General features: G+C 42.4%; 3 protein-coding genes and 1 non-coding gene across 4 annotated transcripts; 2 read left to right on the top strand and 2 right to left on the bottom strand.

Annotated features, from left to right (window-relative positions):
- Positions 1–4,755: 4,755 nt before the first annotated feature.
- Positions 4,756–4,827, bottom strand: TRNAM-CAU (transfer RNA methionine (anticodon CAU)). Its single transcript has one exon. It is a non-coding gene; the product is annotated as a tRNA-Met (tRNA).
- Positions 4,828–5,777: 950 nt separating this feature from the next.
- On the top strand, positions 5,778–6,212 carry H4C8 (H4 clustered histone 8). The gene has a single exon (XM_039462630.2). It carries the CDS (start codon positions 5,823–5,825, stop codon positions 6,132–6,134), a length of 312 nt encoding a protein of 103 aa, XP_039318564.1. The 5' UTR covers positions 5,778–5,822; the 3' UTR covers positions 6,135–6,212.
- An 11,067-nt stretch (positions 6,213–17,279) lies between these two features.
- H2BC10 (H2B clustered histone 10) lies at positions 17,280–17,739 on the bottom strand. Its single transcript, XM_003927267.4, has one exon. It carries the CDS (start codon positions 17,704–17,706, stop codon positions 17,326–17,328), a length of 381 nt encoding a protein of 126 aa, XP_003927316.2. The 5' UTR covers positions 17,707–17,739; the 3' UTR covers positions 17,280–17,325.
- A 1,497-nt stretch (positions 17,740–19,236) lies between these two features.
- Positions 19,237–21,519, top strand: LOC141584418 (histone H3.1). Its single transcript, XM_074398556.1, has one exon. It carries the CDS (start codon positions 19,272–19,274, stop codon positions 19,680–19,682), a length of 411 nt encoding a protein of 136 aa, XP_074254657.1. The 5' UTR covers positions 19,237–19,271; the 3' UTR covers positions 19,683–21,519.
- Positions 21,520–21,814: the final 295 nt, after the last annotated feature.

The following is a 21,814-nucleotide window of genomic DNA, read 5'->3' as shown; positions in this document are numbered from 1 at the left end:
CTTGAGGCCTGGAGTTCAAGATAAGCCTAAGCAACATAGTAAGACCCTGTCTCTACAAAAAATAAGTTAGCTGGATGTGGTGGCATGCACCTGTAGTTCCAGTTACTTGGGTGGCTGAGACAGGATTGGTGGTTGAGGCTGCAGTGAGCCATGATTGCACCACTGCATTCCAGCCTAGGTGACAGAGTGAGACCCTGTCTCATAAAAATATATATTAGAATCTTTATGTGTTTGAACTGTAGTGTAGGGAAAATTTTACCTCTACTCTTTTTTTTTTTTTTTTTTTGAGACGGAGTCTTCTTCTGTTGCCCAGGCTGGAGTGCAATAGTGTGATCTCTGCTCATCACAACCTCTGCCTCCTGGGTTCAAGCGAATCTCCTGCCTCAGCCTCCAGAGTAGCTGGGATTACAGGCCATGCCCAGCTAATTTTTTGTATTTTTATTAGAGACAGGTTTTCACCATGTTGGCCCAGTTGGTCTTTAACTCCTAACCTCGTGATCTGCCTCCCTCAGCCTCCCAAAGTGCTGGGATTGCAGACGTGAGCCACCGCACCCAGCCACCTCTACTCTTACTAGGATTTTTCCAGCTAGACTTGAGAATTAAATTGACATAAGGCAGATTAATATAAGACGAGCATACAAATTCATTTAATATAAGTTTTCTGTGGCACAAGAGCCTTCATTGGAAAATGAAGATGCTAAAGTGCAGTAAGAGTGGAACATTTGCATGCTGAATTAGACAGAAAGTGTAACAAGGCCAAGGTGCTTGGGCTTGGGTAGTTACTTTGGTAGAGAAGTGGCTGGGAGGATAAGGGCTTATTTAACAAGATTTGTTTACATGGATTTCCCTCAGTTTTCCTAGAAACTAGAATGAATGATACTTTCATTCTAGTTTAGGGAGGACTTATTTCCCATACAAATTTAATCTTCTGCTTTTAAGAAACAGAATGAGAGTCAGAGTGTTATTTTTGCACCTGATATTTTTCAAGTGCCTTTAACTCATAATAGTCACTGTGCCAGAGGGGCATAGTTCTTAGCTCCTTTAGAATCTCTCTCTTCTCATATAAAGTATAATTTACTTATATAACCTACTTATTCATTTTGTGTTTTCTGTGTTGCCTCCTCCTCTCTTCGTTCGACTACAAACCTCTTAAGAACATGGGTTTTTTTGTACTTTTGTAACTGTGTTCCTGTATTCTAGAATCCCAGTGTCTAGAACAGTAGCTGGGGAGAGAAGTGGGCACAGGGTAGACGTTACATAAACATTTACCGTAATGGACCCTGTATCCGAGGTTTTACTTTCTGTGGTTTCAATTACCCACAGTCAACTGAGGTCTGAAAATAGATGAGTAAGGTATAATTAAGTATTTTGAGAGACAGGGAGATCACATTCACATAACTTTTATTACTGTATATAGATTGTTATAATTATTTTATTAGTTATTATTAATCTCTTAAATATTTAATTCATAAATAAAGTTTTATCACAGGTGTGTATGTGTAGGAAAAAACACTGTGTTTAAAGAGTTTAGCACTATCCAAGTTTTCAGGCATTCACTGTGGTCTTGGAACATAACCCCTGTAAATAAGTGGGGGCTACTGTATTAAATTCATGGATCTCTTAACCCCCTGTGCAACCAGACCTCACTCCCAGCGTTTGTGTTCCACATCTAGAGGTCTTTCTTCTTGATTTTTTTCCTTCTAGTCGCTTTTTCAAATCCACCTCCAAAAGATGTTTTTCATGTTTTTTTTTTCCCCCTGAATTGCACTCTCAAAGCAGAAAGACTTACCCATTTATCAGCGGGTGCACATATTTTTATTTTCTGGATTTGAGACAAGCTCCCAAGTTCCAGTGACTGTTTAAGGCAGGATGTACACAGATTTCCCTATCTTTTTCAGTTTTCTCCCTCTTGCCACTTCCCAGTGTGGAAAGGCTCTCTCCTCCTTTTGGTATTCTTATCAGTGCAGTAGAAAAAGAAAGACAAAGAAGAGAGAAGGAATCATGTCAAGCACATTTTTACATTCTTGCACCAGAATTTCCACTTTCATTAAATGCTTGAGGAAGGCTGTGAGTCCTTTTTCCAGAGGAAAAATTCTTGGAAAAAGACTTTGAAAAAGTCTGAAAAAGTCTCTGAAAAAAGTCTTGTTCATTCTCTGGCAACACAGGATTAAATCCTGGTCAGAGAGAGAGGAGGAAGCTTTTTCCTGTTCTTAGAATCAAGAAAAAAAGTGGGTAATGTATTTCTCAAGTATCACTGTATTAATTCTAAAAGGTTACCCTTCTTTTGAGGTTATATCCTTTCTCTGGTTTATGAAAGGCTGCTTAGTGCAAATAGTGGTTTTTGCCATTAACAAGACAGAACATGGTTTTGCATGACATTAGGGCATTGACTCTTTTTAGTCTAATAAATCTCAAAGTCTGGGAACCAGTGCTCAATCCCCGTGTTTTTTTATACAATTTGGAATCTACAGCTGACTAGAGGAAACCAGAATCAAACAGAACTAAGGAAGAAGCTGGGGACAGGGAGAGGTAATTATTACTAGCTTTTATAGACTTTGCTTTGACCTAGAAACACACTTATGGCCTCCATGTGATTTGAAGAAATCTCATCTGGATGGAGTCAAATGTCTTATGTTTCATCACGCTGTAAGCAATTGGAAATTACTTTTCCTTAATCCTAAATTATTATTAAATCCAGGCACACAAAATGATATTTAGGAACACAAAATGTGTTTTTATGTATTTTGCACTGCTGTGTTCCCTGTCCTTTCCTGTTTGCACACACACACTGTAACCAGTTAGGCTATTTTAATTACCTTCATATTTTTGCTTTGCAATATAAAACTCAATATTAGTTACTCTCATCCTTTTGATGGCAACACATCCAAAACAAATAAGTTAAGACGGAGAAGGAGGGGAAGATTGAGAACCAGTAATATAGGCTTCAGCAGCAGCCAAAACTCCTCAGTACACATGGACTTGGGCTAGAAGGTAAATGTGAAGAGATTTTGACCTAGTGCTAAATGAGGAGGAAGAAGTAACAAGTTTCCTATGGTGAGAGCCACTGGGGCCTGGTGTTAGTCTGAGACTATAGTTTCAGAAAGCTTGGCTTATAGATCAGAATTCCTTTTTTTTCTTTTCCAAGGCCATCTTTGAATTGAGTGTAAGCCTACAAAACTGAAACGCAGGTGCTTAAAATCCAAATTTGGGGTGAACTTGACAGCTCCAAAGTACTGGATGGCTATATTTCAATTTTGACTTTCTAGTCTTTCTTCACTCTGTCACTTATTCTGAGGCTTTTGAGAATGTCTCCTTCCTTTTTAAGGAGAGAAGGAAAAAAGAAAAGCATTCAAATAACCCGGAGAATGGGTGATTTTTATTTTTCTTGGAAATGGGTAATTTGGAGTTTTCAGGCCTTCAAAACAAACCGAAACGAACCACGAAGGGATTTCTGATCTGAAGTCAGAGGCCATATTCATTAGGCCACATGGCCATAGGAATACCCCCGCCTTGCTGTAATACTTAGAAAATAGAAAGAGCTTCCCCTTCTTCCCGTGTTGGCATCTGCAGCGCCCGTGTCTTCACTATTGAGAAAATGGAAACTTTAGATTTCGTGGGATATTTGGGGCCACAGAATTGGGATTTAAAAACCGATGGGATGGATAATTATTTCAGTCTTGTGGTAATATGACTACTCCATGGAGAGAAAAGTCGTTTGCTCTATGACTCCCAAGGCAGAAGTGGAGTTTGTGGCAACTAAAAGATGTTAAAATTGTTCATATTGTCTGTATAGAGGAATATTTTAAAATAAGCTTACTCAGGGTTTCTTCCCTATGATGCTCAACCACATTCACTGCTTAGAGACTCTAGGCTCATGCAGTGTCTGCCCAGACAGTTGTTAAGAAAACCGCACTTGAAAGGCAGTTTTATCACAAGGCAAGAGCTGCACAATGGAAATGTGCAGACGCCGGAGACAGAAGACAATTATTCCTTCCCCATACCGTGCCGGCAGTTTCTCTGATTGTGATAATGTGGTATCAGAGCACTTTTTGTAGTACATTACTGTTTAGAAAGGAAATACTTTCTTTGGGGTTTCTCAGGAGTGCAAAGCAGTCTAGAGCCATTATCATTTTTTGAGATCCACACATATTATGAAGTGAAGGAACACAAAAGAGAAATGCAAAAAATTTTATTATTTATTTTATTATGATAGATAAATCAACACAAAAATGTAATGGATTAGCATCATACTATGGAGAAGATATTTGTAGAATTTATAATGTTCCATAGAGCTCTAGGCCCCACAATGGCATATAAATATAAAGTTCTATTTTGGGTGGCTTCTTTCAAGCCTGTCAGTGAATTTCTGTGAACTCAAGCACTTCATTTGAAGATAATGTCAACAGTCTACACATAAGGCATTGCCTTAATTTTTCTAAACTCTGGAGACTGGAAATAATGGCTCTCCTGGCTCATTGCGATAAGTCTTGGTTTCTTGATTAGCACGACCACTTTGGCAACAAAAGAAATTTGTTCTATTTAGAGATGAAATATTGGTTAATCACAGTTGGGTGTCCATGAAAATAAACCCTGTACATGCAGAGATCATAATCAGTTTCACATTATTTTCTGGAAATACTTGTAATTCTGGAATTAAAAAAAAAACTTGACTCCATTTCTCTTTTCTTATCTTAGCGTTTAAGCTACAAAGTGTAACTTAAAAAAACACCCCTCAGAAAAACACATATGAAGACCTAGCAGAGGATGGTTTCGATCCATCGACCTCTGGGTTATGGGCCCAGCACGCTTCCGCTGCGCCACTCTGCTGCTCCCTAGCAGGGTGCTTCAAACAGTCCCTTTAACTACTTTCAGGCAATGTGCTCACACTCTCACAATTTTAAAAAAGTCCACAGGCAGTTACTTATTTAACACTTTGGCTACCACAGGTTGCCAATTTATTTTGGAAAAAGGCGGCTACCAGAATCAAACAGAAAACAAAATTAGGGATGGAAAAGTAAACATCAGTACACTGTGGGCCAGGCGGGATAGCTCACACTTGCAGTTCCTGCACTTTGGGACACCAAAGCCAGCAACAGTGAGACTGTCTCAATAAAAAAACAAAAAACAAAGCAAAACAGCAACAAAAAACATCCTGAAACCCACACACTGAAGAATTAGTGGGTGCAGATGTGAAGGGCAGCTAGCTATTTCAATGGCAATTACAAATTTTAATAAGCAGCGAAAGCTGGGAATACAATCAATCAGGCCTCTGCGCAGAGGGTGATAATTCTACCACGAATCAAGAAGCAGCCATGTTTTCGCCATCGGGAAGAAAACTCTTTTGGTTATATTTCCCTTGTGGAGAGGATGAAATCTGGCACTTTTCAAACACTTCCGAAGGGGATTTCGGTCCGCATGTGTTTTACAGCAGGCAGCAGAAACGTCAGTCACTGTGACCTTGGGGACTAAGCTGGACTCCTCAGGCTTCCGGTCATTTGGACCGAGGCTCCTCTCTAATCGTCCTAAAGCAACTTAAGCAACTACTAATAATAAACATGTTAATTTCGTTATTAAAACAGCCTTGAAATTCCTATTTGGGAACGCAGGAGGCGCCTCCTCAGAAAAGGCGCTCGAATGCCACAGACTGGCGTCATTGGTGACGTCACAAAGGGCTGGGCTATGTGGGGTGGGGCCAAGAGGCAGGCCCAAAGTTCCCGTATGAGCGCTTCAGGCCTCAATTAGGTCCGCATTCCCTGCATATAAAGGCGTTGCTTTGCTCCGGCCTTTAGGTCTCTGAAGCTGGTGTTGAGAGCTGTGTAGTCATGTCTGGTCGTGGTAAAGGGGGAAAAGGCTTAGGTAAAGGAGGCGCCAAGCGTCACCGCAAAGTCTTGCGAGACAATATCCAGGGTATCACGAAGCCAGCCATCCGGCGCCTTGCTCGCCGCGGGGGCGTGAAGCGCATTTCTGGCCTCATCTATGAGGAGACCCGCGGCGTTCTGAAGGTGTTTCTGGAGAACGTGATCCGTGATGCGGTCACTTACACGGAGCACGCCAAGCGCAAGACCGTGACCGCGATGGACGTGGTCTACGCGCTCAAGCGGCAGGGACGCACTCTGTACGGCTTTGGCGGCTAAGGCTTCCTTTTGCTGTATTAAGTAACTCCGTATTTCAACCAAAGGCCCTTTTCAGGGCCGCCCACGTTTTCCGTAAAAGAGCGGACATGTGGAACCTGTCCTGTTTCGTTTCAGGTTTTTGTTGAAAAGTAGTCGTTTCACACGTGTAGATTGCAGGTTAACGTTTTACTTTCCAAGATTGACCTCGCATGTTTGATTAGTTCATATAAAGTATCCAGGGTCATTGTCTTCTGTTTTAAGGTAGTCGGTATGTTGTAGATGTTTAGCCTTTTACACTTTTTTTTTCCAACGCGGCGCTGCAGGGATCTTTTACACTTTAGAGCTGAAGATGGCATCGAGTAAGCTGAATTAGCACGGCTTATACTCCGTGTGGCTTCCCCTTTAAGCTTGAAGTGATCATAACGTTCTCAAGGAGCAGAGAAGTCGCAGTGAACTCCAGGAGACTCCGTTACCGTTTTCAAAATGGCGGGGAGGGCGAGGAACAAAGAAAGCCCGCGCCTAGGCGGCGGGCCCGGAAACAAAGGTGAATCCGCCGGCGGAACAGATCCTCTGCCTGGTCGGGATCGCAGACCGAAGTCCAGGCGGCGTGTACGCTGCTGCTTTTGACTGGGTGACAACTTTCGTCAACAAAGGCAGTGTGGGGTAACAACGTAAGGAATTTCACATAAACAGTGTGCTTCTGAACGTTATTAAGTCATTAAAAGTTACAGGATCGCTAAGTGAGCAATATGGAAACCACCAAAACTTAATTCTTAAACAGCGATGATAGCCTTTTAAAGTATAGATTCAGGCGAAGGGCGGTGCTTCACACCTGTAATCCCAGCACTATGGGAGGCCTAGGTGGGCGGATCACCTGTGGTCGGGAGTTCAAGACCAGCGTGACCAACAGGGAGAAACCCTTTCTCAACTAAAAATATGAAAAAATAAGCCGGTCGTGGGTGGGGCATGCCTGTACTCCCAGCTACTCGGGAGGCTGACATAAGAAAATCGCTTGAACCTGGGAGGTGCAGGTTGCAGTCAGCCGAGATCTCGCCATTCCACTTCGGCCTGACCGGAGTTAACAAGAGCGGAAACTCCCTCTTAAAAAAAAAAAAAAAAAAAAAAAAAGCATACATTCAGGCATCAGGACAATGATTTGCCAGAGACCAAACCTATAGATTTGGAATGGCTTTTCTAATGGGATCATTTTACTTGGCTTCTATACTCTGCCCTGTAAAGTAGAAGTTACTTTTTATACACTTAATTGAAATCAGGTTAATATGCTTGTGAGGAACAGTTTATATGTACATAATGGTACAGCACATCAGAGACATGTCTGGTTATCTACGTTGAATATAATGGGACAATTGCTGGTTTAGGAAGATAGTTTCACTGTAAAATGAGATTTTTCCTCCTTGTATTCAGCAAGCAAATTGTAGGATTATAACTTTGAAATCATGAGAATCAATGGAGTTACCAAAGAGTCTCATCTTTTTGAAAGAAATGGATTTGTGCATTAATATGAAAAGAACCGTGTTATTGGAGCTAAGGCGCTGGTTTGTATTTGGATAAACATTTAACAACAAAATAATTGACCGCATATGCCAGGCACTCTTCACTGCTCTGAGAATTATAGCAGTGAATGACAGTGAATAAAACAGTATTTCTGTATGTAGGCAGTCCATTGGGTATGCACTTACACACAAAGTATGTGAAATTGTATCAGATGGTGCTAAGAGCTATCATTGAAATAGGCCTAAAGATGTATGGAAGGAGGAGGTGATATTTATTTTTTGAGATAGGGTCTTGCTCTGTTGCCCAGGCTGGAGTGCAGTGGCAACCACTCCACCTCCACCTTGCTTGGGTTCAAGCAATTTTCGTGTTTCAGCCTCCCAAGTAGCTGGGATTACAAGATTGTGCCACCAGGCTCAGCTAACTTTTGTATTTTTAGTACAGATGGGGTTAGGCTGATCCTGAACTCCTGGCCTCCCAAAGTGCTGGCATTACAGGCATGAGCCATTGTGCCCAGCTGAGAAGGTGATTTTTTTTTTTTCTTTTTCTTTATTAAAAGTAATGGCAAGAACCGTAATTAATTAGAGAAGGTGGTATTTTAAATGATAGAGTCATGGAAAGCTTTACTGTTAAAGCGATGATTGGAGAAAAGAAGACATTGAGAGAATATTCCGAATAGAATACCAAGTAGCAAAGCCTGGAGATAGCAGAGTTATTGTGGCTGGGCAGAAGGGCAGAAGGAGTGCAGAGGAAAGGAGATGAGTTCTGAAAGGCGAATGGAGGTGAGCAGTTCCTGTATGGCTCTGCAGCCAGTGTAACTACTTAGGCTTTTATGCCTAGGGAGGTGGGAGCCACTTAGAGTTTTGAGCAGAGGACTGACATGATCTGATTTATATCTTAAAATGAGCTGCCTGGATGCCTGTTGAAGAGTAAATGTGATGGAGTCTGGGTAGGAGGAGCACAGAGACCAGTTAGAAGGGTACTAAAATCAGTTGAGATGGCAGTGGCTTGGACTTGTGTATTAGTGGTAGAGGCTGTGAAGAGTGGTTGGATTCTTAAAATATTGTGAAAAAGGTTTATAGTTTTTTTCTGAGCTACTGAAGGTGTAGCATATGAGAGAAAGAAAATTTATGCATGGTTACAATGATTTTTATTGACAGCTGTTGAAATGGAGGTGTCAGTTGCTAAAATGGGGAAGAATACTGAACAATCAAGTTTTGGAAAGAATTCCACATCTTACTTTTGGACATCCAAAGAGTTTGTGAGATGCTTATTACACATATCTAAGAGGAGGATACGAAGTAAGAAGTTTGATTTGTAAATCTCGAGTTCAGAAAAGAGGTCTGGGTGGGAAACATAATAATAGAAAGTTGTCAGAGTATGACTCCTGTGAGAGTAAGAAAGCCACAAGGTGAAATGACATCTCTTAGAAAAGAGGGTTGAGAATGAAGAGAAGCAGTGCAAGGGAGCTCTGGGTTAGAGAAGGAATGTTTGCTTTGTACTTAAGACATCTGGATTCCTAACTTAAAGTGTTACAAGTGCTTTCTTTAGTAATTCTCTGTTTTAGTAATTTTCAAAACAAACAGAAAAAGTTTTCCCTATTTTACAAATAGGGAATAATGCCCTAGGTAATCAGAGTGTGCAATAATACTGTAAGTCTCATTCAAATAGCCTATTAAAAGTTAGAGCCATGAAGAGATCACTTAGGAGATCCAGTGATAGTCACACCATTTTCAAAATGTGCCCATTCTCCCACATATTTTGCTTGCAATTCCAGGAGTTTTCAGGCCTCCTGTAGCCTATTTGTGGAACTCAGCTTCTCAGCTATATATTTGATTCTTTTATTTTTCCCTTAGCTCTGTGGCTCCTGATGGATCTGAAAAGATGTACGTGGAGAATGAAAATCTGATTCTTTTTTTTTTTTTTGAGACGGAGTTTCGCTCTTGTTACCCAGGCTGGAGTGCAATGGCGCGATCTCGGCTCACCGCAACCTCCGCCTCCTGGGTTCAGGCAATTCTCCTGCCTCAGCCTCCTGAGTAGCTGGGATTACAGGCACGTGCCACCATGCCCAGCTAATTTTTTGTATTTTTAGTAGACACGGGGTTTCACCGTGTTGACCAGGATGGTCTCGATCTCTTGACCTCATGATCCACCCGCCTCGGCCTCGCAAAGTGCTGGGATTACAGGCTTGAGCCACCGCGCCCGGCCGAAAATCTGATTCTTTTGAACTGATGTTTGTTGCTGTGGAGATGCTGCCTATATGTTAATGTTGTGGATGTTATGTCACCAGCTCACAGCATTGCCCTTCATACTCAGAGACCCTGCTACTTACTTGACATCTCAATTTGAAAGTCCAGTTAATATGTACTTCCAACTCAAATAGGCTTCAAACAGAATTTCTTTCATTGTTGCTGCAATAGAGCGCCTCCCATCATCTTGAAATTAGTGAATGGCATTTTACTCTTTTAGTTGGAGTGATTTCTGTCTTTTTCTTTCCCATCCTGCATAAGAATCCATCAGTAAGTTCTATGAGGTCTTCTTGAAAACATAAACAGAATCGAACCGTTTCGCATTCCCTCTTCTGCTCTGGTCAAGCCATTGCCAACACTCACCTTCATTGTTGTGGCACCCTCAGTGCCTACTTCTGTCCCACAGATTTCCAATACAGGGTGAATAAAATCAGGTCACTCTTCTGCTGAAAACCTTCCAATGGCTCTCATTTCACTAAAAGGAAAACCCAAAGTCCCTTCAATACCTTGCAAGGCCCCACTCTCTGGCTCTTGTTACCTCTTTGGCCTCAAATCTCACTACTCCTTTCCTTCCTCATCCAGCTCCGCTAGCCTCTCGAACTTGCTGGAAGTATGCATCTCTTTCAGGCACTGTATATATACTGACATTTCCCTTTGTGTGGGCAACTCAGCTTCCAGATCTAAGTGTTGCTCCCTTGCTTCCTTCAGGGATATATTCAAATAACACCCGCTGTATGAAGCTGGTTGTGACCACACTGGCATTACAACCCCGCTCCCTCCCCCACAGCCTTCCCACTATATTTGTCCCTGCTCCTAAGGACCCTGCAGTCTATTTGGAGAGTGAAACACAGGCTTATGGAAAGGAAAGCTGGAATGGAATAGTAAATGGAATGTCAGAGTGGTGTAATTCGAGTCAGTATTGGAAGTGATAGTTCCTGGCTTGGAGCCAGGTTTTGGAGGCCTGTCAGGCCTAGGACAGGAATGTGGACTTTATTCTAGACAACAGGGAATAAAACAGGGATACAAAATCCTCCTTCCCCACTTTGGTTCTGATCATGTCACAATTGTAGCCTCTTTCAAAAAACCGGTTCTTGCACCAGGCATATTAGACTCAAATTAAGTGTTTCTTTTAAGTGCCTAGGTGAATATAAATGAAATATAAATCTGATTTGCAGATTTATATTTGCAAGACATACATAACATGTACACGAGATTCCTTAGTGTACATGTTATGTATGTCCTTTTCCTGGCAGAAAAGGAAAATATTTCAAGAAGGATCCTTTACACAGCAAGTCTTGTATATTAGCAGTGTTTTTTGTAAAGTGCATGGTCTTTTGAGCATCTAGACAAGGCGTCCCCAAACTTTTTATACAGGGGGCCAGTTCACTGTCCCTCAGACCATTGGAGGGCCGCCATATACTGTGCTCCTCTCACTGACCACCAGTGAAAGAGGTGCCCCTTCCTGAAGTGCGGCGGGGGGCCGGATACATGGCCTCAGGGAGCCGCAGTTTGGGGATGCCTGAATTCTAGACTTTGAGAGTATAAGGGGAGATTGCCTTTTTTATAAGCAAATTTCTAATACAAGCAATCTTTATGGAGGTTCTGTTTTTTTTCTGGAAGGTGAGATGTCTTTTCCATGAATACATTTGTGCATTATTATTTGCTTTAACATTTGCAATTCTAGATACATATAAAATAATTTGTAATTCTAGGTACACATAAAAGAATGTAAGGCCAGGTGCCGTGGCTCACACCTGTAATCTTAGCACTCTGGGAGGCCAAGGTGGGTGGATTACCTGAGGTCAGGAGTTAGAGACGAGGCTGTCCAACATAGTGAAACCCCACCTCTACTAAAAATACAAAAATTAGGTGGGCATGGTGGTGCGCAGCTGTAGTCGCAGCTACTCTGGAGGCTGAGGTAGGAGGATTGCTTGAACCTGAGAGGTGGAGGTTGCAATGAGCCAAGATTGTAACTGCACTCCAGCCTCAGTGACAGAGTGAGACTCTGCCTCAAAAAAAAAAAAAAAAAAAAAAAAAGTATTTAATCCATATACAAGTTATAAAGGATAATATGATGACCATGCTTGAAGCCAGTTGCCAACCAGGTATAACAAATATCACCAATAAAAGCTTTGACCTCATCTCACCCTCCCCCTGCTTCCCCTAGAGGTAACCATTGCCTTAAACTGTTGCTTTCTTGGCATTAAAATTCCTTTTGCTTTTCTGGTCCTTACAGTAACATTGCACTGTTTTGCTTGACTTTCCCATTTGATCCTCTTTGAGGTCGCTAGTGTATTATTTTATAAACAAGAACATATACTTACAGTCACATGGATTATGAGGTGGTTCACTAATCTTACTGTATTCTTTTTTTTAATGCTAGGATACTTTTCTCTTGCCTTGTTTCTCAATTTCCTTAGTGAGTAATTGTATCTTAAAATTATTCTATTCATTTTTTACATATCAAACGTAGAATAATACTGTGTACATGGTGTTCAATAATTACTTGTTCAGTTACCTTTTTTTCTGCAAATATGGAAGCAGTGTAGAAAAAAAAAATTTAATCCACGACAGGGAAACTTGGAAAAGGAAAGGGTTAATGGAGAACTTTTTCTTAAGCAAAGCACACTATTGGGAGTTTTAGAGACAGCCAAATAGAGAAAGTTCTCTCCAGAGGAGGTGATCCTTTCATCCCAAAGACTGTAATAGAATTGTTAACATTTTGGCATTGATCCTTCTCGTCAGCATTTTTCCTCTAACTATACTACCTATGCGTATGATATATTAATATAAATGATAATATATGATTTGGCGCCTTTTCCAAAGTACTAGCCTTCAAGCGTATTATTTTTGACAGTAGTTTTAACAGCTGTATAGTATTTCATTATGTATAAAACTCCTTTTCTTGTTCGGGTGTGGTGGCTCATGCCTGTAATCCAAGCGCTTTGGAGGTCAAGGCAGGGGATCACCTGAGGTCGGGTGTTCAGGACCAGTCTGACCAACATGTGAAACCCCATCTTAAAAAAGTTAAAAAACTCCTTTTCTTTTCTTTTCTTTTCTTTTTTTGAGACAGGATCTCACTCTGTCTCTCAGGCTGGAATACAGTGACAGGATCATGGCTCACTGCAATCTCTGCCTCCTAGGTTACAGTAATCCCCCTACCTCAGCCAGCTGAGACTATAGGCGCACACCACCACACCAGAGTAATTTTTGTGTTTTTTTGTAGAGATGGGGTTTAACCATGTTGCCCAGGCTGTCCCAAACTCTTGGGTTCAAGTGATCTGCCTACCTCAGCCTCAGAAAGTGCTGGGATTACAGCCTCAGAAAGTCCTGTGCCAGGCCTGATATATCCTATTTTTAGTGAAACACCTACTCTTAAACATTTATATTTCCAATTTTTAGCCACAATAAACAAAAATATGATGTTAAAATAGAAGTGAGAATCAACAGAATAGGAATTTGTATATTATTAAATATATGGTGAAAATGAATGGCAGTAGTCTAGGATGAGGACCAAATTTCAGACTTGGATGGGTGGAGCTGGGGAGAGGATAATGAGGCCAGTCTTGGTCCTAAAGAGTTTGAGCCACTTGTGGAATACTTAGTTCATGTAGTATTTGGAAGCCTCATTGCTGCACTTCTTGTTATGGACTGATTTACCCTCCTCCCTGCTGCATATGTTGAATTCCTAATACCTAGTACCTGAAAATATGACTACATTTAGAATTAGGGTTTTTTCTTTTTTTTTGAGACAGAGTCTCCCTGTCACCCAGGCTGGAATGCATTGGTGATATCTCGGCTCATTGCAACCTCTGCCTCCCACGTTCATGCGATTCTCCTGCCACAGCTTCCCACAGGCGTCTGCCACTACACCCAGCTAATTTTTTGTATCTTTAGTAGAGATGGGGTTTTACCATGTTGGCCAGGTTGGTCTCAAACTCCTGATCTCATGATTCACCCACCTCGGCCTCCCAAAGTGCTGAGATTACAGGTGTGAGCCACTGTACCTGGCCCTAGAGGTAGGGTTTTTAAAGATATAAAATGAAGTTACTGAGGTGGGTCTGGATCCAATTTTACTGGTGTCCTTATAGGGAAAGAAGACTGATCATACACACACAGAATAGATAATGGGAAGACACAGGGAGAAGACAGTCATCGACACACCATGGAGAGAGACCTTAGAAGAAATGAACCCTGTTCACAGAATTGTGAAAAAAAATAAATGTTTAAGCTTCGCAGTCTGTGGTACTTTGTTACAGCAGCCCTAGCAAATGAATACACTTCTCAAACATTTTCATCCTGGGATTATTTTTCTCTGCATTTTTTTTTCAACATTATGTCTGCTTGTCTATGCTAGAAAGACAGAGAGACATAGAGAACACAGATGCCCTCCCATAACTACTGTGTGCTATAGGAAAGAAAACAGCTTTTCCTTCTACCCATTTTAAATTCATTGGCTGGGGCCCTGAAACAAAAGACAGATGAATGAGCAAAGGATATACATTTGATATGGTTTGGATCTGTGTTCACACCCAAGATGTTCAATGGTAATTCCCAGTGTTGGAGGTGGGGCGTGGTGGGAGATCATCGTGTGGCCGGACTTCGAATTCGAGGTTCTTGGCCTCCCTGGCTTCGAAGAGTGAAGGAGTGGGCCCTAGTGCCGCAGTGTTACATCTCAAATAGAATTCATGGACCAAAAGAGTGGTGCAGTTTATTGAGCAGAACATTAATGCCAGTTTCCTTTGAAGTGACCTACGTCTCAGGGATGGAATGGATTCAGGAAAGTGTGGCCCTCATCACTCAGCCAATTTCCTTTGTTTTAATTAAATAACATACTTACTAAAGTGCAGAAGTTCATCTGAAAACATGGCTGTGATCTGGAGGTATATGAGGGAAACATAGTCAACAAATGGATGGAAAATCAATACAGCAACGTTAGCAAAGTTAACAGGAAACATGGGAAGAAAAAAGGCGTTAAAAGGTACTAAGCAATTCTTACGTGAATTTCTAGGTTTCCTTCTTTACAACTCAACACATCTATCTGACCATTAAATGAGGCACCCCTAGTTCTAGTGAGAGCATGAGACAGACCCTGGAAAATATGGCACATGTTGCTTGAATTGGCAAGCAAAGTTAGGGAAATCGAACATTCTCAGGCAGTAGGATGTCTCCAAAATGCTTCAGAGGAAAGCAGTGGCTCTAAGGAGGGGATTGAACTATTCAGAGTATTGTTTACACTGACAGAAAAGCCCATTTCACAGCCAATGATAATTATTCCAGGCCTCAGGATACTGGGCTTTCAATGTGGGCACGACCAAAGGCACCTTCGCTATCACTCACCAGAGGCTTTAGCCTCAGCTAGTATTTACCGGGACATCCTCTGTGCAGACAGCTCAAGTCCTAAGTGCTTTAGCTGTTTCCTTTTATTGGACACTCCAGTAATGTCATGCTGTAGTTACTAATTATTATCCCTGTTTAGAACCAACAGGTAAGGAAGTACTTACAGAGGAATTAAATAAATTGCCCAAACTCTGGATAGAAACAGGCAACCAGGACTATATCACTTCCTGAGGGATGTCCCCCTTAAACCATGCTAGAATATTTCATGAATATATCATTTTAAGTGTATTTAAAATTAGCTTTGGAGAACAAGAAATAAATGTCTTCATGTTTGAATATTTCATGACTATATAATTTAAAATGCATTTGAAAGTAGCTTTGGAGAGTGAGAAATGAATGCCTTAGTTATACATGGAGCTTAGAGAATTTTCTTCACAAGTTCCATTACAAATTTACCTTGAGACCAGCCTGGACAACACAGTGGGACCCTGGCTCCACAAAAATCTTAAAAAAAGAAAAAAAAAATTAAGCGGGTATGATGGTGTGTGCCTATAGTACCAGCTCCTTGGGAGACAGGTGGGAACGCAACCAGGGAGGTTGAATGCAGTGAGCCATGGTTATGTCACTGCACCTCAGTCTAGACAACAAAGAGAGACCCTGTCTCAAAACAAAAAATTAAAACAAAAACAAATTTTGGTCACTAAATGTTCTCAGTAATCTGCTATGTGGGTATTTGCAGATAATGACATGTAGCTAATAGAGAATAAGATTTTAGAGCTCACCTTTACATTGGCAATGCCCATGTTTCCCCTCCAGAATACAGTGCTCAGAAAAAGTTAAACTTCTTCCAGGTGATCTTTAGGGCCCAAAGGTCACATTATTATTTTATTTTTAAAGGAAACTTTTGCTGGTGTAAGGACTTTGCTGTGCAACCAAGAATATGTTTATCTCCTGACCACTTTTATTACCATTGAGACTAAATTTTTTGACTCCTATGACAGCAACTAGGATCCTGCTTGGGATGGTCTCTAACAAATAGTGGGAAGTAATCCTTAGAATCAGCTAGAGGAGATTCAAATCTCACTTTTATTTATGTGTAAGAGGCTAGTTACTTAACCTAAGTCTTGAGGTCAGTCACCTGTGAAAGAGGAGATTCCATTTCACAGCTGACTGTAGAAAAAAAAAATAAACGAATGAAATAATTCATTCTAAGGACTACCATACAAATGCTAATTCCTTGTAACCCTCCTCTCTTAAAATGAAATTTCAGGAAAGGAAGTAGCTGTGGACAAAGTCGTTCCAGAATACAGAGGAGGTAGTTTAGGGAGAACTCAGTCCTCAAAGCCTTAAAAAGGCTTACAGATAAAAGCACCTGAATGTAGCACCTGGAATTTTCATTTCTTTGCTCCAAAGTCATGCTATCCTGTTGCCCATTCTTTTTTTTAAAAAATTTATTATTATTATTTTTAAAAAGAGACAGGGTTTCACCTTGTTGACCAGGCTGCTCTCGAACTCCTGACTTCAGGTGATCCCCCCGCCTCGGCCTCCCAAAGTGTTGGGATAACAGGCGTGAGCCACCACACCCGGCACCCATTCTTTTAAACCTCAATATGTTCAGGCAGGAAGATGGAAGGGTTCCTCATCTTGCCAAGAGATAATACATATAGCTACGTGAAGTAATCCAAGAAATATAAACTCAGTAAAATTTGTAGAAGTTAGTGTACTTGGAACAACCGGGATACGAGAAAGTCTGGTAGCAATCTGCCGTGGTTTATAAATGCAACCAGCAGAGGTGTTTTCCCCCATCATTTGCTGCTCCAACCATTGGCAAGCTAGTAACGAATTACAAGAGAAATGTTTCGGGTTTTCAGACCTTATTTAACTGTAATAATACCCCAGACTTGTTTTCCACCCGGCTACTCACCATCAAGGGCAATAGGATGATAAAGTGAAAGTAAAAACAAAAACATGAAGGTGGTGGTGTGGAGGCAGAAAAGTGGGGGTGGCTCTAGTTAAGGGAAGTTTTGGAGAATTACAGATCTTTAAATGACAACATGGGTGGCTCTTAAAAGAGCCTTTGGGTCGTTGGCGCTTTTACTCAGACACCTAGTTTACTTGGAGCTGGTGTACTTTGTGACAGCCTTGGTGCCCTCGGACACCGCGTGCTTGGCCAGCTCCCCGGGCAGCAGCAGGCGCACGGCCGTCTGGATCTCCCTGGAGGTGATGGTCGAGCGCTTGTTGTAATGCGCCAGGCGGGAAGCCTCGCCCGCGATGCGCTCGAAGATGTCGTTGACGAAGGAGTTCATGATGCCCATGGCCTTGGAGGAGATGCCGGTGTCGGGGTGGACCTGCTTCAGCACCTTGTACACGTACACGGAGTAGCTCTCCTTGCGGCTGCGCTTGCGCTTCTTGCCGTCCTTCTTCTGCGCCTTGGTCACCGCCTTCTTGGAGCCCTTCTTCGGGGCGGGAGCGGACTTCGCTGGCTCAGGCATGTTCACAACCTATGTAAGGACAAGCAATGTGGTGGCGAGCCCTAACGCCCTCATTATTTACTTCGTGCCTATGCAAATGAGGATGGCTCTTTCGGTTTTTGATTGGTTCTTTTAGTGTCTGAATATGTGATAGGCCGTTTCTGAATTCCTAAATCTCATTGGGTCTCCCAGAAGCTCAACTTTGCCTAATTTGACCTTTCAAGCATACTTACTTAGGAAGTTTTTTTTTTTTTTTTTTTTTTTTTTTTTTTTTTTTAACGCCTGCTTCTTTTCGAATGGCTGGAATTTGTGTTCAGGCAATAGCACAGGCTATTTTGCCGAACACAGATTAGCTGCTTGCGCTTTGCTAGAATCACCGTGCGTCTCCTAAACTATTATTTAAATACTTGACTATGTCTGGAGCGGAAAGCAGTGTAGAAAAGCTGCAGCCAAGGCTAAAACGCGCTCTTCAGGACTGATCTCCAGTATTCTGTGGTCGGAGTGCACTGCCTGCTCCGCAAGGGCAGCTATGCCGGCCGGGCCGGGCCGGGCGGCGCGCTGGTGTAGGTGGCGCCTGTGCTGTAGTACCTGACCAAGATCCTGGAGCTGGCGGACAACGCGGTCCGCGACAAGATCGGCATCCTCCCCTCACACCTGCACCTGGCCATCCACAACGACGAGGAGCTCAACGAGCTCCTGGGCAAAGTAACTATCGCTCAGGGCCGTGTCCTGCCCAATATTCATGCCCTGCTGCTGCCCTGTCTACACAAGTGACTAGGCAAACAGGACTAATGAGAACATGTTTAATATGTTTAAGTTTTAATGTAGTCGGGAAGAAGCAAGTACGGTAACGTTTACAAAACCTTGCAAGATTTAGGTGGACGGGACCACTCTAGTGCCCCTCAAGTTACAGTGAAAAGGCCAGTGGGGGTGGTAGCCTACTATATCGTCAGTAGGACCCAGTGAAAAGTAAGGGATAGTCATCGGAAAACCTAAAATAACCTGTGCTTTGAGAATTCTCAACCGAAGCAAAAAACCATATATAAAACAAAATATAAGTCAGTTAACATTTGTTGCTCACTGCTGTATGCCGGTGACTTCTTGGTCTGTGATTTCTCAGGTACACCACCCAGGAATCCTGCCATATGACAAAGGTTTCACTGAGTGGAGCTAGGTACTTGCAGTCCAGGTGACTCAAGAAAACGTCACAAGATAAAACGTGGCCCTCGGAATCTGGCCCCGCAACACCTCTACTGAATGAGAGTTAGTGTCTTCCAAAGTAGTCTGTTACAAACTACAGCTTGAGAACCGCAGAATTACAACTTTAGGAAATTAACGCTCTTGGATTGCAGACTGTTAAGGAAGAGAAAAGAGGATTCATCAAAGAGAAGAGAGGATTCAAAAGTGAAGTAATTCATCCAATCAGACTCTCCAGCAATTCACCAATCACTTTGTTGCACTCTTCAGCCAATGGTTTTACGGCGCGGGACTTTTGAGACTCAACAGGGCCAATAAGAATGTTTCTCAGTCTATATAAGGGCACTGCCCACTGCACTAAGCGGCTGTGTTTCTTCGGTTGGTGTAAGATGGCCCGTACCAAGCAGACTGCACGTAAGTCCACCGGTGGGAAGGCGCCGCGAAAGCAGCTGGCTACTAAGGCAGCGCGGAAAAGCGCTCCAGCCACCGGCGGCGTGAAGAAGCCACACCGCTACCGGCCCGGCACCGTGGCCCTGCGCGAGATCCGCCGCTACCAGAAGTCGACCGAGCTGCTGATCCGAAAGCTGCCTTTCCAACGCCTAGTGCGAGAAATTGCTCAGGACTTCAAGACCGACCTGCGCTTCCAGAGCTCCGCGGTGATGGCGCTGCAGGAGGCCTGCGAGGCCTACTTGGTGGGTCTCTTTGAGGACACCAATCTGTGCGCCATCCACGCCAAGCGAGTGACTATCATGCCCAAGGACATTCAGCTCGCTCGCCGCATTCGTGGGGAGAGAGCGTAAAGCTTTCGGGGCAGCAATTCTATCCAACTCACAAAGGCTCTTTTAAGAGCCGCCTACTTTTACCCGAAAAAAGCTGTGATTAACTGGTGTAACTGTTAAGTTAATGTTAGTTGGAGTATTTAAATCCTCATTCGATTGTCCAAAGTTGATGGTTGGCTTACTGTATCACCCGCCTTTCGGACGTGCGACATTGTAAGCGTGTTCCCTTTCTTTAAGTGGGTTTTCGGGGTTTGGTGCTTGGATTCGGTGGTGGAATGGGACACATGGGTTCATTTTATAGATGGCTTGGGTCTCAAACTAGTCACGTCTGTATACACCTATTGTAGAAGTGATTTCTTTTTAAAATTTAAACTATTTGTAGTTAATCCCTTTGAGCGCTGGCAGTTGAGAACAGGTCTGGACGTCCTTTGCTGCATTTTTATGTCTGAAGCAAGCTATTTGCTCAGTTCCCAGTTCTTGGTCTTAATGTGAAATGATGTGATTTTGACTAATAGTTTAAGCATTAGAAATTGGTGGCAGAAACCAAAGCGAGATAGCCTAACTACAGTCACCATGGGCATTGTTAGAAGTGTAGCTCTTTCAATCCCCATTAGGGCTGGAGTCAATCTGCATTATGCCTCAGACGATTATCACGAACACTGATTGGAGAAGCCTAGATCTCATCGGTAAAGGCATCCTGCCTGTGAGCCTGTTACCAGTGGTGAGTTTTTACAAAATGCATGTTAATAATGCCGAATGAAACATTTTATGACATGTTCTCTAAAGCAAGTGCACAGAACAATCCCTTAAGATAGTTTGATTTCTTTACAGGTCAGTTGTCTCAATGTGACGTTACAGTCACATAGAAAGGCTTTAGAAAATCTGCCGGGGGTTCAATCAAGACAGCAATCCCTGTAGGGTGGGCCCAGGGAATGGTAATTATTAAAATTCAGGTGCTTCTAATAAACAGATGGGTCTGAGATTCCTTGCTACATAGATTTTAATACTCTGCTAATGATTACCTCTAGTTTGACTAGGCTTAGCAAAGTTTTCTAATTGAATCCGTTTCCTTGTAGTTTGCCTTCAGAGAGAATCTACTGGTCTATAAGGGAGGACTTTCTGGTTTGATTGATGACTATCAACATCTGGCTTTAATGAGAATTTCTGAGAGCGCCGGGCGCGGTGCTCATGCCTGTAATCCTAGCACTTTGGGAGGCCGAGGTGGGTGGATCACCTGAGGTCAGGAGTTCAAGACCAGCCTGGCCGTCATGGTGAAACCCCATCTTAAAAAAACAAGAATTTCTAAGGGCAACATTTGATTAATTTTTTTACACCAAGGTGAGCGAGCAGATACTGTCCTGGGCCTCTTGATTTACAACCAAGATACCAGATATCATAGAGGACTCTTCCTTTACAGATTAGCAGAAGGCCCTGTGTGGATATTGAGCAGATCCTTTATGACTTTTATTAATTTAGCCACTTGTCAATTTTATCACATAATGTTTTTATTTTAAAAACTTATGTGACATTTCTGAATATATGGGAAAGGAGATAATAGTTTAATAAAACCTATGTTCCTCACATTCAGCTTCAGTATCAACATTGGCGAAATGTGTTTTATCTGTTAGTACTTAATCCCACCGGTTTGATTTTTGTAAAGCAAATAGTGTAACCACCCAATGGGTTCACGTTGCCCGCTGCCTAGGCAAAGCTGATTTATCTAGACAGGGAATTACAATAGAAAAAATACTTCACGCAGAGCCACCTGAGCTGGGGATCATAGTTCTATTGTTACTCAAATCGGTCTCCCCAGCATCCGGGGATTGGGGGGAAAGCCGATAAGCCAGGAGTCCTGATTGGTCAGGTCAGAGAAGGAATTATAGGGAGTCAAAGCTGTCTCCTAGGGCTGAGTCAGTTTCTTGGTGGAGGCCATAAGATAGGATAAGTCACTTTATCAATCTGGGTGGTGCCGGCTGATCCATCTGGTCTGCAAAATATCTCAAGCAGTGATCTCTGGAGCAGTTTAAGTACGGTCAGAATCTTGTAGGTCCCAGCTGCAGGACTCCTAAACCATAATTTTCTTTCTTTTCTTTTTCTTTTTTTTTTTTTTTTTTTTTTTGAGACAGTTTCTCTCCATAGCCCAGGATGGAGTG

The sequence above is a fragment of the Saimiri boliviensis genome, chromosome 4 (genome assembly GCF_048565385.1).
Source record: "Saimiri boliviensis isolate mSaiBol1 chromosome 4, mSaiBol1.pri, whole genome shotgun sequence".
Classification (NCBI taxonomy): domain Eukaryota; kingdom Metazoa; phylum Chordata; class Mammalia; order Primates; family Cebidae; genus Saimiri; species Saimiri boliviensis.
This window is presented reverse-complemented; position numbering and strand designations above follow the sequence as displayed.